The 23,689-nt window shown below is 47.5% G+C and overlaps 1 protein-coding gene across 1 annotated transcript in view; it reads right to left on the bottom strand.

The window, feature by feature from the left end:
* muc5fl (mucin 5f-like) overlaps window positions 1-23,689 on the bottom strand; it is a 103,058-nt gene that overhangs the window by 27,757 nt on the left and 51,612 nt on the right. Inside the window, exon 9 of the mRNA XM_070898729.1 lies at window positions 22,705-22,957. Coding sequence (XP_070754830.1) covers window positions 22,705-22,957 — 253 coding nt within the window. The remainder of the gene's footprint in view (window positions 1-22,704; window positions 22,958-23,689) is intronic.

Below are 23,689 nucleotides of genomic sequence, written 5' to 3'. Positions count from 1 at the left end.
TGGTCAGCCATATTAAGAAAGTGTGACTATTAGTCAGCTTCAATTAGAAGCATCTTGAAGATCTTCCTGTGAAGGGAGCTAGATAAGAATTTTAAATCACCAAGTTATTAATTTAAGTTTTCTGATCTTAGTGTGGCACTTCACGTCATGGTCAACAGAGACCAGGCCTCAGTAGAGTGACTACCCATTTCGACTACTTTTGCTCCATATTCTGTCCTGGGTCAATATTTATCCCTCAATCAACATCACTAAAAGAGATTATCTGATCATTATCACATTGCTGTTTGTGGGAGTTTGCTGTGTGCAAAATGACTGCTGCATTTCCTGCATTGCAAGAGTACACTTCAAAAGTACTTCATTGGTTGTAAAGTGCCTTGGGAGGTCTAGAGGTTGTGAAAGGGGATATTTGAATGTAAGTTCTTTCTGTCAATGCTTATTTTGCATGGGAAGGGAGGCAAGAAAAAATGGAATCAAACCAGGCTCTTCCATGTCTCCTACCAACTAAAAGAGCAGGCATTAGCAGAGACCTGCAAGCAAATGCTTGAAGGACCGATGTGGGCCAGGAAACTGCAGAGAACTCCCTTCCTCTTCTTTGAGTGGTGCTGTGAGATCTTTTTCATCCACCTGAGAGGGCAGACAAGCACAGTCAGCCCAGAATACAAGTACTAGTCTCTGGAGTGGGACTTGAACCCACAACCTGCTGGACTCTGAGGCGAAAGTGCTGCCCACTGAGCCACAGCTGAGCCAATCTGCTCCGCTTGCACCACTCCGAGACATCCTGATTGAGATCGAGATTGGCAACTCAATGTTAGACCACAAACCAGAGTTTCTATGATGGCTTACTGGATAACTGCACTGTGGAGCATGGCCAACAAGACCATAAAGGCCCAGGTTTGATCCCCAGTCTGTGCTGAGTTTTCTGGTCTCACCCAGCTCAGTAGTCGGGTACAACAAGTGGCCATAGTGCCTCTGAGCTTGGGAGGGTATTGCATTCGGACTAGCTCAGGCTCGGCTGTGATGGCCCTCATGGTTAAATAGCATGTCACGTGACTCCCTCCCCCCTCCCCCTACTGGAATATGTGCATATGCAAGCTTTATGCAAGGGAGGACTAGACTACATAGTGAAGCTCCCATGGATGAATATACTGACAACACTCTGGACTCTTATTGAAACGTATAAGATTCTGAGGGGGCTTGACAGGCAGATGCAGAGAGGATGTTTCCCCTCGTGGGGGAATCCAGAACTAGGGGTCATAATCTCAGAATAAGGGGTTGACCATTTAAAATGGAAATGAGAAGGAACTTCTCCTCTCAGAGGGTTGTGAATCTCTGGAATTCTCTGGAGACTGGGACATAGAATATATTTAAGTTGGAGATAGACAGATTTTTTACGATAAGGGAGTGAAGGGTTATGGGGAGCGGGCAGGGAAGTGGAGTTGAGGCCAGGATCAGATCAGCCATGATCTTATTGAATGGCAGAGCAGGCTCGAGGGACCAGATTGCCTACTCCTGTTCCTATTTCTTATGTTCTTATTCCTTGATACCCATACCCAATAAAAATCTGTCGATCTCAGTCTTGAAAATTTCAATTGACCCAGAATCCACAACCCTTTGGAGGGAGATTTCCAGATTTCCACTGTACTTTGTGTGAAAATGTGTGAGCTGATTTCACTCCTGAACGGCCTAGCTCTAATTTTAAAATTATACCTCCTATTCTGGATTTCCCCATCAATTCCGACATTGCGCCAATCCTGCTCAGCTGCAAGGAAGCCGGGCTCTGACACATCAGTCTCATCTGCCACCAGGTTTTTATGCAGCTGCTGCAGGGGAGGACGTGAGTCATGGAAGGTGCTACCCAGGCCACCGAGACACTCAAGCAGCCGAGTCTGGCACTGCTACTGCTCTCCTTCTGAAACCCAAGACTATTCCATTGTTATCAGTGGAAGAAACACCGAATACTGATTCTGCTGCAGAGGCTGAGGATTTTGCGCCTCGTTTCACGCCTCGGCGGGGTGGTAAATGCTGTTTCTGGGCGTGAAATGGGGCGTGCAGGAGTTTCGGCACTGGTTTTACGGCGGCGCACAATCTTACCGCCCCGCCCTCCGTTTTGACAGTCAGTATGATGTAAATTGTCGTGCAAGGCTGCGCTACCGCCCTGGATGGAACTTTTGGCCCCAACACCTCATTTAGCGACCGCCCCAGGAAACGACTGAAACAACCAGGCGATCCCAGGGTGCAGCAGGCGATACTGGCAGCATATTTAAAGGGAGGCTGGAGGATCCTATCTTGCAGTTGTCAGTGACTGCCACGGTTGAGCGCAGAGCACTGCGTGAGGCTAGTTTAAAGCAGCACTTTTATGTGCCGTTACACTTTGTTTACAAGGTCAATGAGAGATTTCAATGGGGGCAATGCTAGTGCACCAGCAAATCATGCTGGTTGCTATTGGCAGGTGGCTTCAAGCTGGAAGAAGAGTTCTTGGCCATGTTGGGCCATAGAATCACAGAGGTCACAGATGTTTGGGGAGGAGGCCTTACCCCCCACGGGTTTACAAGGAACATCGCTCATACCTCCACATCTCTGATGCCCAGTGCATTAGAAGGCTGCGCTACCGAAAACAAGTGCTGACAGAGATATGCCGCTCCTACAGACAGACCTACAGCCTACCAGCAGCACCAGGACTACGCTGCCCGTCAAGGTGAACATTACAGTGGCGATGACCTTCTATGCCTCCGGTTCTTTCCAGGCAGCAGCAGGGGACATACGCAGCATCTCGCAGCACATTGCTGCATTCGCCAGGTTACAAGGGCACTGTACGCACGCAGGATGGACTTCATAAAGTTTCCAATGAGCAGGGACTGACAGAATGAGAGGGCTTTAGGGTTTGGACGATTTGCAGGCTTCCCCAAGGTTCAGAGTGCTATTGACAGTAAACACGTCGCCTTGCGAGCACCATTACACAATCCAGAGGTCTTCAGAAACTGAAAGGGATACCACTCCCAAAACATAGAGCTTGTCAGCGACCACACTTCGCGCATCCTCAGTCAATGCCCGCTATCCAGGGAGCATATATGGATGCTTTCATCTTGCATGAGAGCAATGTCTCATGAATGTTTCAGCAACAAAGGCCAGAGCTGGCCGATCAGGGACAAAGGATACGGCCTAGCCACCTGGCTCATGACCCTCCTCCAGAACCCACAGAAGTCAAGTAGCGATACAATGACAGCCATGCAGCCACCCGCAACATCATCGAACAGACAAGTGTCGTGCTGAGGCAGCGCTTCCGATGCCTGAACCGCTCTGGAGGCAGCCTTCAAAACTCCCCTCAGCAGTCTCTGAGTTCATTGTTGTGTGCTGCATGCTACACAACTTAGCCATCATGAGGGGACAGGCTTTGCGAGTGGGGATTGCAGGACGACCTCAGGAGGAGGAAGAGGAGGAGGGGGAGTCTGGCGAGGAACCTGTAATATAAAGCTCCCCCTCGTGGACTACCGCTTCACCTAATGGATTACTGTGGTAATACAACTACTCATGTAAATACAATAAAAGAATCACGTGACATGACAAGTTCCTGCAGATCCATCTTGTGTGTAGTGTGCTTAGTGAAGTCGTAAGAAATATATCACATTGGCAATGAGGATAGGATAATTGGATTCCCAATGTGGAAATGTATTTTTATCTAAGCTGATACCACACGGTATTTGTGTGCCCTTGCAATATATATATCAAAATGGAGTCCTGGCCCTTCCAGAACTTTCTGCATTTTAGCAGTCAGCTTGCATAAACAGCTAAACCTGGTTTGAGATGGCTGATGGCCATCAGACAGCTAGGAGACAAGTCATGCTGAGACAAGTACCCCCCCCATGGTGCTTTCCTATTGTCTACACTACAGGAGTTCCATGTCACCCCACCCTTATCTTCTAGACTCAAACCACCAGCCATTATCTCTTTCAGAGACCTCATCCATTTGATGCAAACAGATAAACTGACCAGGAAATTGAACAATCCTGACATAATACAAGACAGGTGATAGCCCATTACCTATGACTCATGGAGTAATGGCCGGCTGGCCAACTGATAACCCTGACAAAAGGAAATATCTGGATACCATGTCAGGACCAGGATATAGTAATTAACTCTTTATCTGTATTCACTGACTGTGAGACAGAGCAATACACAGGGAGAGGCCATAACTTGGGTTTTACTGTATAAATATCTTGTTAAACTGAACCATTTCGGAGGTGTTCACTTAGCCCTTGACTGAGTGTAACCTGCCCCTTGCTAGCAAGCGAATTAAAGAAACTTCTACCGGAGCTGTAAGTGTCGGAGTCATTCTTTTCGGAGGTCGAGATTTCGACACCTAGCTCAAATTTGTGTTGGTGGATGATTCCTGCGAAACAACTGAGAGACTTTGAGAAGTTCTTTGTTTGACAGCACAGCTAATAATCCAAGGTAAATTTCAAGCACATTATTGACATTGCCAGTGTCCAGATGACCACCCCATGGGAATAATAGGGAGCTTGGGCGAGTTCCATCGCGACCGAGAGACTTTGGGAGCGTATGTGGAGTGGCTAGAAATGTTTTTCACCACAAACAGTATCGTTGAAGTCCCCGATGATGAAATCAGTAACCGGGTGATTTTAGAAAGGAAATGGGCTATTTTCCTGACTGAAGCAGGCCCCGAGGTGTATGAAACCCTGAAGAATTTGATTGATCCCGTCAAGTCAAAGGACATATCACTGACCGAGATTCTATAGCACTACAGTCCTGAGCCCCTGGAAATTGCTGAACATTATTGTTTTGGAACCCGAGATCAATTAACTGATGAGAGTATTAGTGAGTACATTGTAGCTTTAAAAAAGCTATCCATTCACTTAAATTAGACAACTTTCAGAACCGAGCACTGCGTGACCACATTGTTTGTGGGATAAAAAATGATGCAATCAGAAGAAAGTTGTTGACAACCCCTAACTTGACTTTTGATTTAGCTTATCAGACAGCTATGTTGATGGATATGGCCAAACAATACTCCCGAGAATTTGGTGCCATTTCCAGACATCAGCCAACTGAGATGAATCGCCTGCAGGTTAAAAGTTTCAGGCAGTTGGGCCCCAAGGCCTCAGCAACTAGGCAAGGTAACAGAGAATTGAAGTCCTGCTATCGGTGCCTGGGACAACACATTGCTCAAAGCTGTCCATATGTGAAGATAGAGGGTTAGACTTTCCACTTCACATCGCCCATATATCGCTCAAAATGGACTTTCATCGCCCATTTTGACAAAAAAGTGGAAATTCAGGCTGGAGCATAGCCGAAAAATTATCCCCTGACTTTCGACTCACATCGCCAAGCTGATCGCCGAGCACATCACCCATTCTAACTTTCAGCACATCGTCGGGCTGATCGCTCGCCGACAGCAGTGCTAGGAAATAGTTGCTTTTCCCGGGCTTTACTCACAGAACTCGGCACTACAGACGCCATTTTGAATATCGGAGGAAAGGAGGGAGGCTGCAAAAACAAGAGTGCTCTAATAATTTGTGAGTTGGAAGTGTATTTGACAGATATATCCAGTCAAATTTTAATTTATATTATTTATTATAATTTATTTTTGTAGAAAGGTCAGTTTAGTAGTAGAAAAGGCATTTATATAAACAGTGAAAGAATAGGGGCTGCATCTTCTCTGCCATTACTTGTAAGTGCAGAACTGCTGGCATCTGAGCTTGAGTTACGTGAAGGGTTAAGTGAAGGGGTCAATCGTAGAGGTCGCAGACTAACGTGTGAACGTAGGAGACCACCTTACAGCTGAAGAACTTACAAGGAAAGGCAATCTCTTACCTGAACTTGTCTGATAACGCATGACTTTGGAGGTTGCGTTTCCGAAAGGAGGTCATCGATGAGATATGTCAGCTCATCAAGGGGGATCTGCAGCCTGCCAACACCATCAGGACCGCATTGCCCGTTAAGGTAAAGGTTACTGTGACGTTATCATTCTACGCATTGGGATCCTTTCAGGCTTCAGCTGGCGACATCTGCCATATCTCTCAGCACGCCACACACTGCTCCATTCGACAGGTGACTCAAGCCCTTTTCGCTTGCAGGATAGATTTTATAAACTTCCCCATGACCAGGGAGGCACAAACCGGGAGGGCTTTGGGGATTTCGAGAATAGCAACCTTCCCCAAGGTGCAGGGAGCAATAGACTGCACGCACATCGTCCTGAAATCACCTGTACAGAATGTGGAGGTGTTTCATAATCGAAAGGGATTTCACTCACTAAATGTGCAGCTCATTGTCGACCACAACCACATTATCATGGCAGTTAATGCAAATTTTTCAGGCAGCATCCATGATGCACAGATCCTGCGTGATTGTGCTGTCTCTGACCTGTTTGCCAATCAGCCACTAGGTCACTGTTGGATGCTGGGGGATAAAGGATATGGCCTTGCCAGCTGGCTCATGACCCCCCCCCGCCCTGCGTAACCCCCTTACTGAGGCCAAGAAGCGTTACAATGAAAGCCACATTGCTACACACATCATCGAAAAGACAATTGGCGTCCTAAAGCAGCGCTTCAGATGCCTGGACTACTCAGGAGGCAGCCTACAGTACCATCCTGACCAGGTCGCTGAGTTTATTGTGGTGTGCTGCATGTTACATAACCTGGCTGTAAGGAGAGGACAACATTTGCCAGATGGGGCTGCTGGTCCACCTCAAGTGACTTGGATAGGTTAGGTGAGTGGGCAAATGCATGGCAGATGCAGTATAATGTGGACAAATGTGAGGTTATCCACTTTGGTGGTAAAAAGAGAGAGACAGACTATTATATGAATGGTAACAGATTAGGAAAAGGGGAGGTGCAACGAGACCTGGGTGTCATGGTACATCAGTCATTGAAGGTTGGCATGCAGGTACAGCAGGCGGTTAAGAAAGCAAATGGCATGTTGGCCTTCATAGCGAGGGGATTTGAGTACAGGTGCAGGGAGGTGTTACTACAGTTGTACAGGGCCTTGGTGAGGCCTCACCTGGAATATTGTGTTCAGTTTTGGTCTCCTAACTTGAGAAAAGACATTCTTGCCATTGAGGGAGTGCAACAAAGGTTCACCAGACTGATTCCCGGGATGGCGGGACTGACATATCAAGAAAGACTGGATCAACTGGGCTTGTATTCACTGGAGTTCAGAAGAATGAGAGGGGGTCTCATAGAAACGTTTAAAATTCTGACGGGTTCAGACAGGTTAGATGCAGGAAGAATGTTCCCAATGTTGGGGAAGTCCAGAACCAGGGGTTACAGTCTAAGGATAAGGGGTAAGCCATTTAGGACTGAGATGAGGAGGAACTTCTTCACCCAGAGAGTGGTGAACCTGTGGAATTCTCTACCACAAAAAGTTATAGAGGCCAATTCACTAAATATATTCAAAAAGGAGTTAGATGTAGTCCTTACTACTAGGGGGATCAAGATTTATGGCGAGAAAGCAGGAATGGGGTACTGAAGTTGCATGTTCAGCCATGAACTCATTGAATGGCGGTGCAGGCTCGAAGGGCCAAATGGCCTACTCCTGCACCTATTTTCTATGTTTCTATGCAAGAAGGATTGGAGACAGAAGAGGTAGATGACGAGGAGGAGGAGGAGGAGGAGGAGGAGGCCGATGAGCACCTCGGGGAGGACATCAAATCTGGCGATGAACCCATGCTCCCACGCCCACCCACAAGAGTGGAAAAACCCCGTGGGAGTTACGAGGCTGCAAAAGTGTTGCGTGAGCAGCTCATAAATGAACGCATTGCATGAACTTTATTTGTGGATAGTCAGAGTTACAGTTATGTTTATCGCAAAGCAACAGTTGCGTTTGAGTTAGAGTTGCGCTACGTTACCTCATTGCCTGGTCTGGTCGGCCATTGTTTACATTAATATGTTATCATGTTATTATAAGAAAATGCACAATTGTAAATTGTAAAATGTAATAAAACATTTTTACTCAAACAAAACTTAAATTTCAACTGCAACAGGAACAACCCAAACAACCCACCAACCCACCCAACCTCCCCAAACAACACCCCAACAATAAAGAGTAAACCATTAACAGAGAGAACTAGAAACAATATTTACACATCACCGGTGACCACATTTCCCTCCCCGTACTCTAGCCCCATCCGCCCAATTTGGTCCCCAGGTGGCACCGAGATGTCGCGGGCGTGCAACTGCCAACGGCACGACTTCCTGCCTTGGTGGGAGAAATGCTGGTCCGATCGCCTGTTTGGGGGGGGGGGGGGGGGGGGGGGTGTAGGAGGAGAAGGCGAAGCATGGGGATCGCCTTCCGAGTCAGAAGGAATTGCTTCTGACACGGGATGGTCTGCTGAACCATCTGCTCAAGCGTCTGTTGTGACACCCGGGAGAAGGTCTCCGTGAAGTGGGAGAAGGTCTCTGTGAATTCTGGAGATGGTCACGACTTATTGTGACGGTCTCCTTGCACATTTCAGCCAAGCCATCCAAGCGATCGGCCAGGGTAGGCGTGTGCTCTACTCGCTGACTCAACCTCCGCGGGGTCTGCGAGGGCACTAATGCTTGCCTTGGCGTCGACAGTTGCACGCCGCTTGGTCCTGCTGCTTCTTCCATCGAAGATGCCGACATAATGGCCACAGGTGATTGATTCCACTACATGATGAGCGATGCTAGGGGCATCTTCCTCCAAATCCTCTTCCTCCTCAGGCTCTGTGGTATCTTCCTCCTCCTCCTCCTCCCCACCCGTGGTGAGGACCACCTGTAACGGAACCACTGGTGACCTGCATATTTGTGCTGTGGGTATTGTGGGCCCTGCAAAACACAATTCAGCTTATTGAGTTTATTATAGCAGAGGGGTAAACATTGCAGAGGAGCATCACTACTACAATAAATGAGACCAGGAGACGTTACATAACAATGCATCATATGTTGCCCATACGGTAGTACATCCATGCGGAATTGAGTAACACAGAGTTGTGGAGGCAGGATTAGTCGCGATAGATTAAAAGGACTGTACATTCGTATATTGTCGAAGCAGCGGGGAGTCCGGGGACGTCGGAGTGGCCTATAAAAGGCCCAGCAGTCATCCAGGAGGCGGGAGTGTGAGCAGCGGGGAGTCCGGGGACGTCGGAGCGGCCTATAAAGGCCCAGCAGTCGTCCAGGAGGCGGGAGTGCGAGCAGCGGGAGTCCGGGGATGTCGGGAGTGGCCAGCTGGTGCGGCTGCAGCGGGGAGAGAAGGCAAAAACTAAATAGAAAGAAATCGAAAGGTGACGTCACAGCCAAGGGGGCAAGTGATTGGTGAGTAGTTTTTCTTTTTCTTTTCTTTATCAGTAAGTAACCTTTAGCATTATTGTTGCCAAATTAAGTTAATCTAGGGGTTAAGTCATGGCAGGAGAGCTCGGACACGTATTATGCTCCTCCTGAACTATGTGGGAAGTCAGGGACGCTTCCAGTGTCCCTGACGACTACATATGCGGGAAGTGTGTCCGGCTGCAGCTCCTGACAGACCGCATTGTGGCACAGGAGCTGCGGGTAGATTCACTCTGGAGCATCCACGATGCTGAGAATGATGTGAATAGCATGTTTAGTGAGTTGGTCTTACCGCAGGTAAAGGTTACAAAGCCAGATACGGGATGGGTGACCAACAGGAAGAGCAGTAGAAGGAAGGTAGTGCAGGGGTCCCCTGCCGTCATCTCCCTGAAAAAGAGATACATTGCTTTAGGTACTGTTGAAGGGAATGACTCATCAGGGGAGGGCAGCAGCAGCCAAGTTCATGGCACCGTGGGTGGCTCTGCTGCACAGGAGGGCAGGAAAAAGAGAGAGAGAGCAATAGTGGTAGGGGATTCAATTGTAAGGGGAATAGATAGATGTTTCTGCGGCCGCAACCAAAACTCCAGGATGGTATGTTGCCTCCCTGGTGCAAGGGTCAAGGATGTCTTGGAGCGGGTGCAGGACATTTTGAAGGGGGAGGGTAAACAGCCAGTTGTCGTGGTGCATATAGGTACCAACGATGTAGGTAAAAAATGGGATGAGGTCGTACAAGATGAATTTAGGGAGCTAGGAGCTAAATTAAAAAGTAGGACCTCAAAAGTAGTAATCTCAGGATTGCTACCAGTGCCACATGCTAGTCAGAGTAGGAATCGCAGGATAACTCAGATGAATACGTGGCTTGAGGAGTGGTGCAGAAGGGAGGGATTCAAATTCCTGGGACATTGGAACCGGTTCTGGGGGAGGAGGGACCAGTACAAACCGGACGGTCTGCTCCTGGGCAGGACCGGAACCAATGTCCGAGGGGAAGTGTTTGCTCGTGCTGTTGGAGAAGGGTTAAACTAATATGGCAGAGGGATGGGAACCTATGTGGAGAGACAGAGGGAAGTAGAATGGGGGCAGAAGCAAAAGATAGAAAGAAGAATAGTAAAATTGGAGGGCAGAGAAACCCAAGGCAAAAATCAAAAAGAGCCACATCACAGTAAAATCGAAAAAGGGCAAAGGGTGTTAAAAAGACAAGCCTGAAGGCTCTGTGCCTCAATGCGAGGAGTATTCGGAATAAGGTGGACGAATGAACTGCGCAGATAGCAGTTAACGGATATGGTGTAATTGGCATCACGGAGACATAGCTCCAGGATGACCAAGGCTGGGAATTCAACATCCACGGGTAATCAACATTTAGGAAGGATAGACAGAAAGGAAAAGGAGGTGGGGTGGTGTTGCTGGTTAAAGAGGAAATTAATGCAATAGTAAGGAAGGACATTAGCTTGGATGATGTGGAATCTGTATGGGTGGAGCTGCGGAATACCAAAGGGCAGAAAATGCTAGTGGGAGTTGTGTACAGACCACCCACCAAACAGTAATAATGAGGATGGGGACAGCATCAAACAAGAAATTAGGGATGCGTGCAATAAAGCTACAGCAGTTATCATGGGCGAATTAAATCTACATATTGATTGGGCTAACCAAACTGGTAGCAATGCGGTGGAGGAGGATTTCCTGGAGTGTATTAGGGATGGTTTTCTGGACCAATATGTCGAGGAACCAACTAGAGGGCTGGCCATCCTAGACTGGGTGATGTGTAGTGAGAAAGGACTAATGAACAATCTTGTTGTGCGAGGCCCCTTGGGGAAGGGTGACCATAATATGGTAGAATTCTTTATTAAGATGGAGAGTGACACAATTAATTCAGAGACTCGGGTCCTGAACTTGGGGAAAGGTAACTTCGATGGTATGTGACGTGAATTAATAGAATACACTGGCGATTGATACTTAAAGCGTTGACAGTGGATAGGCAATGGCAAACATTTAAAGATCACATGGATGAACTTCAACAATTGTACATCCCTGTCTGGAGTAAAAATAAAACGGGGAAGGTGGCTCAACCATGGCTAACAAGGGAAATTAAGGATAGTGTTAAATCCAAGGAAGAGACATATAAATTGGCCAGAAAAAGCAGCAAACCTGAGGACTGGGAGAATTTTGTAATACAGCAGAGGACAAAGGGTTTAATTAGGAGGGGGAAAATAGAGTATGAGAGGAAGCTTGCTGGGAATATTAAAAACTGACTGCAAAAGCTTCTATAGATATGTGACGAGAAAAAGATTGGTGAAAACAAACAAACAGAGGTTCCTTGCAGTCAGATTCAGGTGAATTTATAATGGGGAACAAAGAAATGGCGGACCAGTTAAACAAATACTTTGGTTCTGTTTTCACGAAGGAAGACACAAATAACCTTCCGGAAATACTAGGGGACCGAGGGTCTAGTGAGAAGGAGGAACTGAAGGATATCCTTATAAAGCGGGAAATTGATGGGATTGAAGGCCGATAAATCCCCGAGGTCTGATAGTCTGCATCACAGAGTACTTAAGGAAGTGGCCATAGAAATAGTGGATGCATTGGTGATCATTTTCCAACAGTCTATCAACTCTGGAACAGTTCCTATGGACTGGAGAGTAGCTAATGTTACACCACTGTTTAAAAAAGGAGGGAGAGAGAAAACGGGTAATTACAGACTGGTTAGCCTGACATCAGTAGTGGGGAAATGTTGGAATCAATTTATAAGATGAAATAGCAGCGCTTTTGGAAAGCAGTGACAGGATAGGTCCAAGTCAGCACGGATTTATGAAAGGGAAATCATGCTTGACAAATCTTCTGGAGTTTTTTGAGGATGTAACTAGTAGAATGGACAAGGGAGAACCAGTGGATGTGGTGTATTTGGACTTTCAAAAGGCTTTTTGACAAGGTCCCACACAAGAGATTGGTGTGCAAAATCAAAGCACATGGTATTGGGGGTAATGTACTGATGTGGATAGAGAACTGGTTGGCAGACAGGAAGCAGAGAGTCGGGATAAATGGGTCCTTTTTAGAATGGCAGGCAGTGACTTGTGGAATGCTGCAGGGCTCAGTGCTGGGACCCCAGCTCTTTACAATATATATTAATGATTTAGATGAAGGAATTGAGTGTAATATCTCCAAGTTTGCAGATGACACTAAACTGGGTGGCAGTGTGAGCTGTGAGGAGAACACTAAAAGGCTGCAGGGTGATTTGGGCAGGTTAGGTGAGTGGGCAAATGCATGGCAGATGCAGTATAATGTAGATAAATGTGAGGTTATCCACTTTGGGGGAAAAAACACGAAGGCAGAATATTATCTGAATGGCGGCAGATTAGGAAAAGGGGGGGGTGCAATGAGACCTGGGTGTCATGGTTCATCAGTCATTGAAAGTTGGCATGCAGGTACAGCAGGCGGTGAAGAAGGCAAATGGTATGTTGGCCTTCATAGCTAGGGGATTTGAGTATAGGAGCAGGGAGATCTTACTGCAGTTGTACAGAGCCTTGGTGAGGCCTCACCTGGAATATTATGTTCAGTTTTGGTCTTCTAATCTGAGGAAGGACGTTCTTGCTATTGAGGGAGTGCAGCGAAGGTTCACTAGACTGATTCCCGGGATGGCGGGACTGACATATGGAGGAGAGACTGGATCAACTGGGCCTTTATACACTGGCGTTTAGAAGGATGAGAGGAGATGTCATAGATTCTGACGGGAGGGGACAGGTTAGATGCAGGTAGAATGTTCCCAATGATGGGGAAGTCCAGAATCAGGGGACACATTAGGATAAGGGGTAAGCCATTTAGAAATGAGATGAGGAGAAATTTCTTCACACAGAGAGTTGTTAACCTGTGGAATTCCCCATCGCAGAGAGTTGTTGATGCCATTTCATTGGATATATTCAAGAGGGAGTTAGATATGGCCCTTACGGCCAAAGGGATCAAGGGGTATGGAGAGAAAGCAGGAAAGGGGTACTGAGGTGCATGATCAGCCATGATCATATTGAATGGTGGTGCAGGCTCGAAGGGCCGAATGGCCTATTCCTGCACCTATTTTCAATGTTTCTATGTCATGAAACGATGTTACATTACTTCAACACTGCTTGACACATTACTCACGTGACAGAGTAGGCTCGGCAGATCCACGGGAGGTGGCCGCTCAACTGTGGGTCCCCACCAGAGCCGCAGCACGCTCCTCAATGTTACTCAGCAGCTGTAACACAGCTGTGCCCCCTCCCGTGCGCCTCTGCTGGGCTTGGTTTTTCGATATCTTCCTCTACAAAATTGGCAAAGTGCATGGCATAAGCTGTATGGTATGTGTACTATCATGGAAAGACATTTTAACAGTTATAACACATCGGGAATATGAGGTGGCGATTGACACAAACATCTCTCTCTCTAATGCAATCTCCATACAATAATATACAAAATATAAAATCTGTACTTACTCTTGCTGACACGACCAGGCTGTTCCAACGCTTGCGGCATTGTTCGGACCCCCTCGCCTCATTAGACGCCGCCGAGACAACGTCCGAAATCTCGGCCCATATCTTCCTGTATGTCCAGGGTGGGGGCTTTCCCACTGCCACCCTGGGTTAACTCACCCCACCTTCCAAACAGCTCCTGAACGAGGACCTTGTTTGCCTCATCTAAGAAGGGCTTGGCCCTTTTGCGAGCTTACGATATGTAAATGAACACAAAATTGCTCCCTGCAGAGATCGATATGTAAATGAACACAAAACTGCTCCCTACAGTGATCGATATGTAAATGAACACAAGACTGCTTCAAGCAGCAACACCACTGAAGAGGACACAACTATTTACAATGTGGACAATGGTACAGACATTCCTGGCAATGAAGTGTTGCCAGGGCTTTGCAAGACTTTTCCCCATCCTTCCCTTCAACTCCCTCCCATTCCTGCTTCACCTCCTCAATGAGTCCTCAGGATGTACAGCAAGGCTGTTAGAAGGCTGCTATGCTGGGGGGCCAGACAATGCTGAAGGCGTCTGAGGACACCCTGGACTAGCTCTTGGCCTGGAAGGCCCGGCTTTGAACTGGTGCGCCTCATCTTCGGCATTACCAGTTACAGGTGGCTGGGGTGCCAACCGTGTATGGTGCATGGTTGGTGAGTGAGTGATGGGATCTGGAATGCTGTCATCCTGAGGACTGACACCACCTCCCATTTCCGTGGAGCCACTGACTCTCCGATAGGACTGGGCCTCAGTATCCGGAGCACGATATTGCCCCACAACTTGTTGGCCTGCTTTGGCACTGTCATTTCCCCATGGGACAGTGGGGAACACAGAGAGTATGGAAGCAGACATGGACTGCATCACCTGCCCAAGTTGAAGCAAAGCTTGTGCCTGTGATGTGCCCGAGTCTGCGGTGTGATCGAGGGCATGCACCAATCTGGAACTCCACTGTCGCTGCTCGAGGCCACCAGCCTCTGAGTGTGGGCAATGACGGCCTCGCTGGACTCATGACTCGCAACGACAATCTGCAACGCTGCCTCTGCAACAGTCGCAGTGAGCTTGTCAATGCTCGCTGGGATCCGTCCCAAAGCATCAATAAGATCACGGTGCATCACTGTGATTTCCCTGGACATTCCCACCAAGTCCAGTTCCATGTCTGCCTGTCATTGAGCAGACTGACTTTGCCAATTCACCCTCCGGAGAGCAGGCCTGCGAGATTCCACTGCATTGCTGTATGCCACTGGGGCCAGGAGCCTCCGAGTTCTCCAAACCTGGGAAGTTAGCATCGTCCCAGATGAACTTAGTCCCGCTGGGGCAACTGGTGGGCTGTGATGCTCTGCCGGAGCAATCTCCTTTCCTCCCCTCCCTCGTCGTCTCCACCATAGCCTGACATGGAGGCCTCCCTCTAGGGATGCTGCATCTCTGGTTGGTCATCTGGATGTAGAAAATGAGTGGTTAACAGCAGGGGAGGGGGCAGGGTGACATGGAGGAAGGTGGCAATGCACAGGTTCATTTGAAGACCTGCCGCAGCTCCATATCTCTCAATGCAGTGTCTTGAGTCAGGTGATACATTTACATACCCTCACTGCACGAAGAGGGCTCAGCATCGCCCCCGGCAACTGCCCGAGCTGGGACTCCAATGAGGGCCGAGACCCTTTCCTCAACATCCGTCAATGGGATTGTTTGAGGCGGACCCCTGCCTGTTTGCAGCTGCTCCCTCCTATTATGGGAGTGTTTGGACTGCAAAGAGAAAAATAGGAAGGGTTCAGAAAGGGTGTCTATGCTGTTGTGGCACATATGCCTATTAGAGTACAATAGGTGATACTGTGTGAATGTTATTGTTGCTTCCGTTCATTCTCTTTGGATGTTGCATGTACTTCGTCAGTATTTGATCGTAGGTTTGAGGCATCTAACATGGGAGCTGTAAGTGATCTTTCATAAAGACATAGCAGCAGTTGGAGTGTAGTGCGAGTGATGATGTAAATTATTGAGTTTATGTATATGGATCATTAAAAGCCTTCATCTTTCTTATGCATTGTGATAGCCACCCCAGAGTGCTGAGAGGGACCACATGCATGACAAACTTCACATAGTGTGTGAGATTAATGTTAGAAGTCATGGAGGCATACATAGATGCAAATGGTACTACATCGTAAGGTCATTGAATTTTTTTCGACACTGTGCGCTAGTCCTGGGCACAGTGTCTATAGGAGGCACTTCCTGCGCTATCTCCCTCCATATTCACTTAGACACATGAGTGTGTGGTTTTGGCTCCCCCAGCAAGATGAAGTGAGGATCACCTCCTCTGCACTGCATGGACTAAGGCCTCATTTGCCTCATGACTGAAGCGCTTGGCATGCTGCCTTCCCTCCTGCTCCTCCATCGCGGCAGAAGTGGCTAAAGTGGGGCGGTTTATATGCGCATGCGTGCAGGAAGTACCGCGCCCTGCATTAACGATTGCAACCGGAAAAGAAAAAAAAATTCACTATGTATGTGCAAAATGGCTGCCTCCTTTAAACGCCAAAAGTTTTGGCTCAGATACACAAAGTCAGTTGTGCAATGCGTGACTTAATGCCAATGCTCCTCCAGCCCAGGGCTGCTGAGTTGGAGGGGTCCATTTTTGCATAACCGCAGCCCCTCTGGTGATTGTTAAAGTGTCAACAAAATGGAGTCAGGAAATGGCACCGCCTGGAGATGGGGTCTCAGGGGAAATGAGCCCACCTGATCAACAAAGAGGTGTAATGGAGTAGAAGGGGAACATGCACCTTCACTCTGAACCAAAAGCCCATCGTGGATTATCCCTGATTGATCACCGACCTCTCTGGAGGAATTAAGAGGCAGTTCTGCACAACCCATTTGCCCGATTCCTAATGACTCTGGTCAGAACAAACCTGAGCAAGAAAAAGGCTCGAGACTAGCGTGAGTATCCTGGGTATCAAGGTAACAATTTTTGCCACCTGATTCTCTTGGACCTAGTAGTCATCTCTCTAGATATGGTTGCAAACATTATCAGTTTTGGCCAGTTGGGCAATGGTGACAGTGAAAGTGTCAGTGCCATTACCCTGTTCCTAGGCTCCCTACTGGAATAATCAGAGATCATGTATTGGTCTACTGTGGTGGCCAGTGAATCTCCCGAATTTCACTGCTTTGGTGAGAAGATCCCTGAAGCACTTCTGCAGTTGACTCGAGACGAACAAAGGAGCCTGTGATGGATCCTTTAGCCTCCGATCCCGGGGATGGAACAGAGGGCTCAAATTTCCCCAAGAGTTGCCCTGTTTTTTTTGGAGTAACTTAAAAATCACAAATTTCCCCATTTAACTTGCTCCAATGTAAGTCAGTTAGTTAGGTTTTTTCTAGTTTAATTTGTTCTCTCCAAAAGGGGGCGTGACAAACCACTTACGCCTCTTCTGGCCATAGAAGCAAATTTGGCCAGCTGAAAGTTACTCCAAACTAACTTAGGCCAGTGTATGTGGCCACTTTTGCAGGCACAGAAAAACCTTATCTACATTTAAGAAATCAGCGCAGGTAGCCAGAGATAGCGGGGGGAGGGGGGGGGGGGGCGGAAAGAAGGTGGGTTAGAGGATTCTAAAGCACTAAAGACCTTCACAACATCAGCACAACAGCTGTACAACATCATCAAGAATAAATGAAAGATAAATCAGCTACTGAAAATAGAGCAGTCCTACCTTGCTGACTGCAGAACGCACCGGCTCGCCCTCCAGTCAGGGCTAGGGGCGGCAAGCACGCATGACTGTAGGGGTGAGGAATTTTTACTTTTTACAGTTATCCCTAAATGTTGCGTGGTCCTAATGGAGCATGATTCAGTTTTAATGCAAAATATCTTTTATTGGATATTTTACAGTGCACTTCAATGACAACAACAACAACATCAAAGAAAGGCTGCACCCATCCCTCATCCATATCTCGGGGAAAGTGCACTTCCTCATAGGGCCGATGATGGGGGGGGGGCGTTGGGGGCCAGGCTTGGGTCTGACCAGTGGCTGGTGCGTGGATTGAAGTGGGAGTGGCATTTGACTATCCGGCTTGTGTGCCCTCATGGCATCTGCCATCGTTTGCACACCCTCTGAAATGCCCGCCCTCACTTCCCATCTCAGTGCTGGAATTTCACTCGACAGTGTCGCTACCTCATCACGCACCCCACTGACGGCCGCCACAAGTGATCTTGTGAGGGCATTGGTCTCCTCACCCAATGACACAACCTGATTAACCTCTGCTGAGGATTGCATCTCAGGAGAGACTGGTTGGCTTCTCCTTCACCTCGCCATGGGTCTGCCTAGTGGCACCCCTCCAGGTTGGGATGATGGAGGATTGGGTGTCCCAAGATGCATTTCACGACCGGCACTGGGACCCTCGGAAGGTGTGAACCCTTGGAATGTTGCCGAGGAGCTCATGGAAGTTTCTGGCAGTGTGATGCCCTGTACTATGAACTGATTCATATCACAGTCAGCGTTTTCCCTAGAATACATGTCCATGGACCCCTCCTCCTCCCCCCGCCCACCTCATCTGGATCCTCTGGTGGATCTTCAGGATGTTGAGGAGTGCCGCCGCCTTCTGCAAAATACAACAGAACAGTCAAATGGTTAGCAGCACAGGAGGGGGCAGAATGGGTGACATGAGTAATCTGACGCGTAGCTGGCCAGTCAGCCGGTTGATTTGAAGTGCGACTATGCATTTTACTGACTCACCCTCGCATGTGGGTCCAGCTTGTGCAGAGCGGATTTTTTTCTGCCGGTGCGACTCAGCAAGGCAGCAACCTTTCCAGGGGTGACAGTTGGTGCAGATTTGGCGGACCTCCTCCTGTTCTAAGTCTTTCCCTTTTGTAGTGGGCCAAGTTCTTCTGCAAATATGAAAATATTAACTTTCACACATGGTGCGCTTCTGATGGGTGGTACACATACAGATGGTCACATTTTTTAAATTTAAAGATGAAGATATTACTTATACTCACTACTTGACCAACGTCCTGCCATTTCTTTTTGCACTGGCTTCCAGATCTTGTGGTATTGATCCCTGCGGAGTATTCTTCTGCAACTAGGTTACTACTTCTTCTCATTTCCTTGGGTGAAACTTTTGACGACCACTCTTGCTGATATCCAGCTCCAGCCATTTCTCCTCAATGACAGTCACTAGTTTCTCCACTTCTTCGTGGAGGAAATTCTTTGTTCGTCTTGCACGCTCTTGCACCATTCGTGTATTGGACTCACACTCAGGTAATGTTCAAAAATCACACTTCTCACCTTTCTTCCACCTATCCAGCACTCCTTTCCACTCCCTCAGCCACACAAAAATCACTATTTAGACCTTGCCTTTATATATGCTCCATTACCAATGATACTGAGGGCACTCTCCCTTTAATTGGCCGATTGCCAAGCTTCCTGTTGCACGCGCAGCACGCTCAAACAGACATGCATCCCCCTGCCGGCACTCCACAAGACGCTGGGCCCAAGCCCCGCCCCCTTGCTGGCCGCACTGAGCAAGCGCGGCCGAAGCTCTGCCCGCCCCCCCGCAGGCTCTGCAGTGCCACGCCGATGGATCCAGACGATGAGGGAGCGGCCAAATTACCAGGTACATTTTTGCCGCTTTTTTCCCCCCCAAAAAGTGGGCATGCCACCCCTAACTATGGCGCTCTAGGCGGCTGGGGAAATTTGGGCCCAGAGAGATGGCAGGGTCAGCTGCAATGAACAATCCTTTCAGAACGTTCTGTGAAGCGAGTGGACTGGCTGCAATTAATGTAAGGGAAGAGGGTGGTGAGTCGATCAAAGGTGCCGGGGATGACAGAGTCTCGCTCCCAAGTGGGTCTCGGACATTGGGATAGAGGGAGTTCATGGCAGGCTGCAACAGTTAAAATGCTTCTGCAGCTGAAATGGCTTGAAGCACAGCAGATGAAGTAGAGAGATGCACAGATGCACCATAAGGTAGCAAAGGGTTAGCAGAATGAAGGGCAATATCGGGTTGGGGGGCAGATAGGGAATGGTGTCCTGTAATGACTAAGGCCCCAAGGTTCTGACGAAGGGTCATTGACCTAAAACGTTAACTCTGTTTTTCTCTCCACAGATGCTGCCTGATCTGCTGAGATTTCCAGCATTTTCTGTTTTTATTTCAGATTCCAGCATCCACAGTATTTTGCTTTTGTATTAAGGCCCCAAGATTCTCTGGGGCTGCAGTGGCGATTAAGCTTTCAATCATCTTTCATAATATCTCCTAATCTGGCTCGGTGTAAGGTTTTTGTTTGATAACCCTTCTGTGAAGCACCTTGGGACGTTTCACTATGTTAAAGGCGCTGTATAAATGCAAGTTGTTGTTGTATGTGGAGCTCCTCTTCAAAGTCTCAGCAAGTTTCACAAAGGACCTGTAATGCTCAGAAACTGCAGTGGAGTGACAAAGAGCCAAGAGAGTGTTGCGGAATTGGACTTTTGTGTGTGCTTCCTGATCTCTTTCTTCCGATAGAACACCATGCAGGCTCAGTACTGCCATTTTTGCAGAGATGGTAAGTGGGTGGAAATGCAAGAGAAACTGGGAAAGACGGTGGGAACATGGCAATGTCCCTGTCATGTATGTATGCTTGGAGTTACTAGCCACCAGGTGGCGCCACTGTCGGAGGTCATTGGGCTACACGCACTTGTGTGCGGCCCAGGTATAAAAGGTAAGCCATCATGTAATGTAATCACTTTGGGCCCTAATAAAGCAGAGCCAGGTTTTTACCTGTGTTAGTTTACAGTATTCAGTCTGTCGAGTTACAGTCCCCATCATAAAAACATAGAAAATAGGTGCAGGAGTAGGCCATTCGGCCCTTCGAGCCTGCACCACCATTCAATAAGATCACGGTTGATCATTCACCTCAGTACCCCTTTCCTGCTTTCTCTCCATACCTCTTGATCCCTTTAGCCTATGGGCTACATCTAACTCCTTCTTGAATATATCTAACGAACTGGCATCAATAACTCTCTGCGGTGGAGAATTCCACAGGTTCACAATTGTCTGAATGAAGAAGTTTCTCCTCATCTCAGTCCTAAATTGCTTACCCCTTATCCTTAGACTGTGACCCCTGGTTCTGGACTTCCCCAACATCGGGAACATTCTTCCTGTATCTAACCTGTCCAGTCCCATCAGAATTTTATATGTTTCAATGAGATCCCCTCTCATCTTTCGAAACTCCAGTCCCAGTCGATCCAGTCTCTCCTCATATGTCAGTCCTGCCATCCCGGAATCAGTCTGGTGAACCTTCGCTGCACTCCCTCAATAGCAAGAACGTCCTTCCTCCGATTAGGAAACCAAAACTGAACACAATATTCCAGGTGAGGCCTCACTAAGGCCCTGTACAACTGCAGTAAGACCTCCCTGCTCCTACACTTAAATCCCCTAGCTATGAAGGCCAACATGCCATTTGCCTTCTTCACCGCCTGCTGTACCTGCATGCCAACTTTCAATGACTGATGTACCATGACACCCAGGTCTTGTTGCGCCTCCCCTTTTCCTAATCTGCCGCCATTCAGATAATATTCTGCCTTCGTGCTTTTGCCACCAAAGTGGATAACCTCACATTTGTCCACATTATACTGCATCTGCCATGCATTTGCCCACACATCTAATCTGTCCAAGTCACCCTGCAGCCTCTTAGCATCCTCCTCACAGCTCACACCACCACCCAGCTTAGTGTCATCTGCAAACTTGGAGATATTACATTCACTTCTTTCATCTAAATCATTGATGCATATTGTAAATAGCTGGGATTCCAGCACTGAGCTCTGCGGCACCCCACTAGTCATTGCCTGCCATTCTGAAAAGGACCCGTTTATCCTGACTCCTTACTTCATTTAAATGCAGCAGTGCATGTTTCCAGTGACCAGCCCAGGATCACAGGAGGTATATTGGGGCAACCATTTTTAGGGGTGGCGTTTTGGCAGAAGGCTTGACTGCCCCACTTAACTTGCCATACTGACTGAAAATAGGCATTTATTTTCGAAAGAAGATCCAGACTTGAAAGCCTGAAAGTTGGCTGCTTTCTACAGGAGGTCTCTCACAACTGAGGAGGTGGTGGTTCTCGCTGAATCACTTCTCTAAAACCTTTCCCACGCTGCACGTGCCCAACTTCAGCAGCATGTGGCCTAGAGAGAGATGGGCCCTTGTACATTTATTATTACGTCTTTACGTGAGGGGAATTTGATAGAGCTTTCATTGGTAAGTAAATCAAAGACAAGAGGCCATGATCTAAAAGGAGAAATTAAAAAGAAAAATTAACGTGAAGAGTTAGAGAAATGTGAAATGTTTTGCCACAAATGGTGATCAATCTTAAAATCGACCACAGAATTCAGAAAGGATCAATGCTTTAAGAAGGAGATTAAAAAAAGTATGAGAAAGCAGGATATTTGAATTATTTTGGGGAGAAATGAGGAAAATGGCTCTGTGTAAAGTCAGCTATGAAAGGGGTTTAAATTCAGTGCAGACAAGGTCGAATTAGACTGAAATGTGTACGTTGTGTTACAATTCCTGGACCCAGCAACTGTCAGGCGTGCTGTGGAGCCAGCAGGAGCGCTCTTGCTCCTTCTGGCTTCACATGAATTAAAAAAGAAAATATAACTTAGCTTTTTGGTCACGGGACTTGCTATCTGCATTCACACCTGGGAAACATGAGCCAAGCAGGCCCGATGCTTACTTATCTCAGGGTAGCCCACTTTCCCTGTGCGGATCTTAACAGGCATTGGGCCCTTCGTTAATACATTCAAGGGGCCTAAAGCCTTTTTATTAAACCACCCAGACCAGGTGTCTGTAAATCATTCAAGACCAAAAAAACGGGCTCAATATCCTGACATGTTATCGCAAGGTGAAAAACAGTTTATTAATTAAATGGGCTGACCACATTCCAAACCCAACCAAGTTGTGATTTTCACACTGAGATATGACTTACGGGTCTAAAATGATTTTGCAAATCTCTGATACGGCACAAGGTGTGGTAGGTACAGTTGACATGATGGTTGTAGTTCCTGTATGTGACAGAGTTGAATGAGGTGTTGGTGTTGGTGATGGGGTTGTAGTCCCTGCTTCACAGTGTGGCTTATTCACATCTGTAACGTGCCAGTAAGGTGCTGAACGAGAGCAAGAAGACACCACAGTTCCATCAGGCAATGTGCAGCCATCCGTCCCGCTGTTTGTACAGCTCCCTAGGGAATTGGGAATTTGAAACATTAGATCAAATTTCATCACAAGCTCACAAGACATTTACAGATGAGGAAGGCCATTTGGCCCATCTTATTCATTCATTCAGACAGATCCTAACGAAACCCCATTGTAGAAACATAGAAAAGAAGTGCAGAAATAGGTCATTCGGCCCTTCAAGCCTGCACCACCATTCAATATGATCATGGCTGATTATTTCTGCAACTTCAGTACCCCATTCCTGCTTTCTCTTCATACCCCTTGATCCCTTTCGCCGTAAGAGCCACATCTAACTCCCTTTTGAATATATCGAACGAGCTGGCCTCAACAACTTTCTGTGGTAGAGAATTCCACAGGTTCACAATTTTCTGAGTGTAGAAGTTTCTCCTCATCTCGGTCCTAAATGGCTTACCCCTTACCCGTAAGACTGTGACCCCTGGTTCTGGACTTCCCCAACAATGGGAACATTCTTCCTGCATCTAACCTGTCTAATCCTGTCAGAATTTTATATGTTTCTATGAGATCCCCTCTCATTCTTCTAAATTTCAGTGAATAAAAGCCTAGTCGATCCAGTCTTTCTTCATAGAAACATAGAAAATAGGTGCAGGAGTAGGCCATTCGGCCCTTCTAGCCTGCACCGCCATTCAATGAGTTCATGGCTGAACATGCAACTTCAGTACCCCATTCCTGCTTTCTCACCATACCCCTTGATTCCCCTAGTAGTAAGGACTTCATCT

This window comes from Pristiophorus japonicus, chromosome 14 (assembly GCF_044704955.1).
Source record: "Pristiophorus japonicus isolate sPriJap1 chromosome 14, sPriJap1.hap1, whole genome shotgun sequence".
NCBI classification, from domain to species: Eukaryota; Metazoa; Chordata; class Chondrichthyes; family Pristiophoridae; genus Pristiophorus; species Pristiophorus japonicus.
This window is presented reverse-complemented; position numbering and strand designations above follow the sequence as displayed.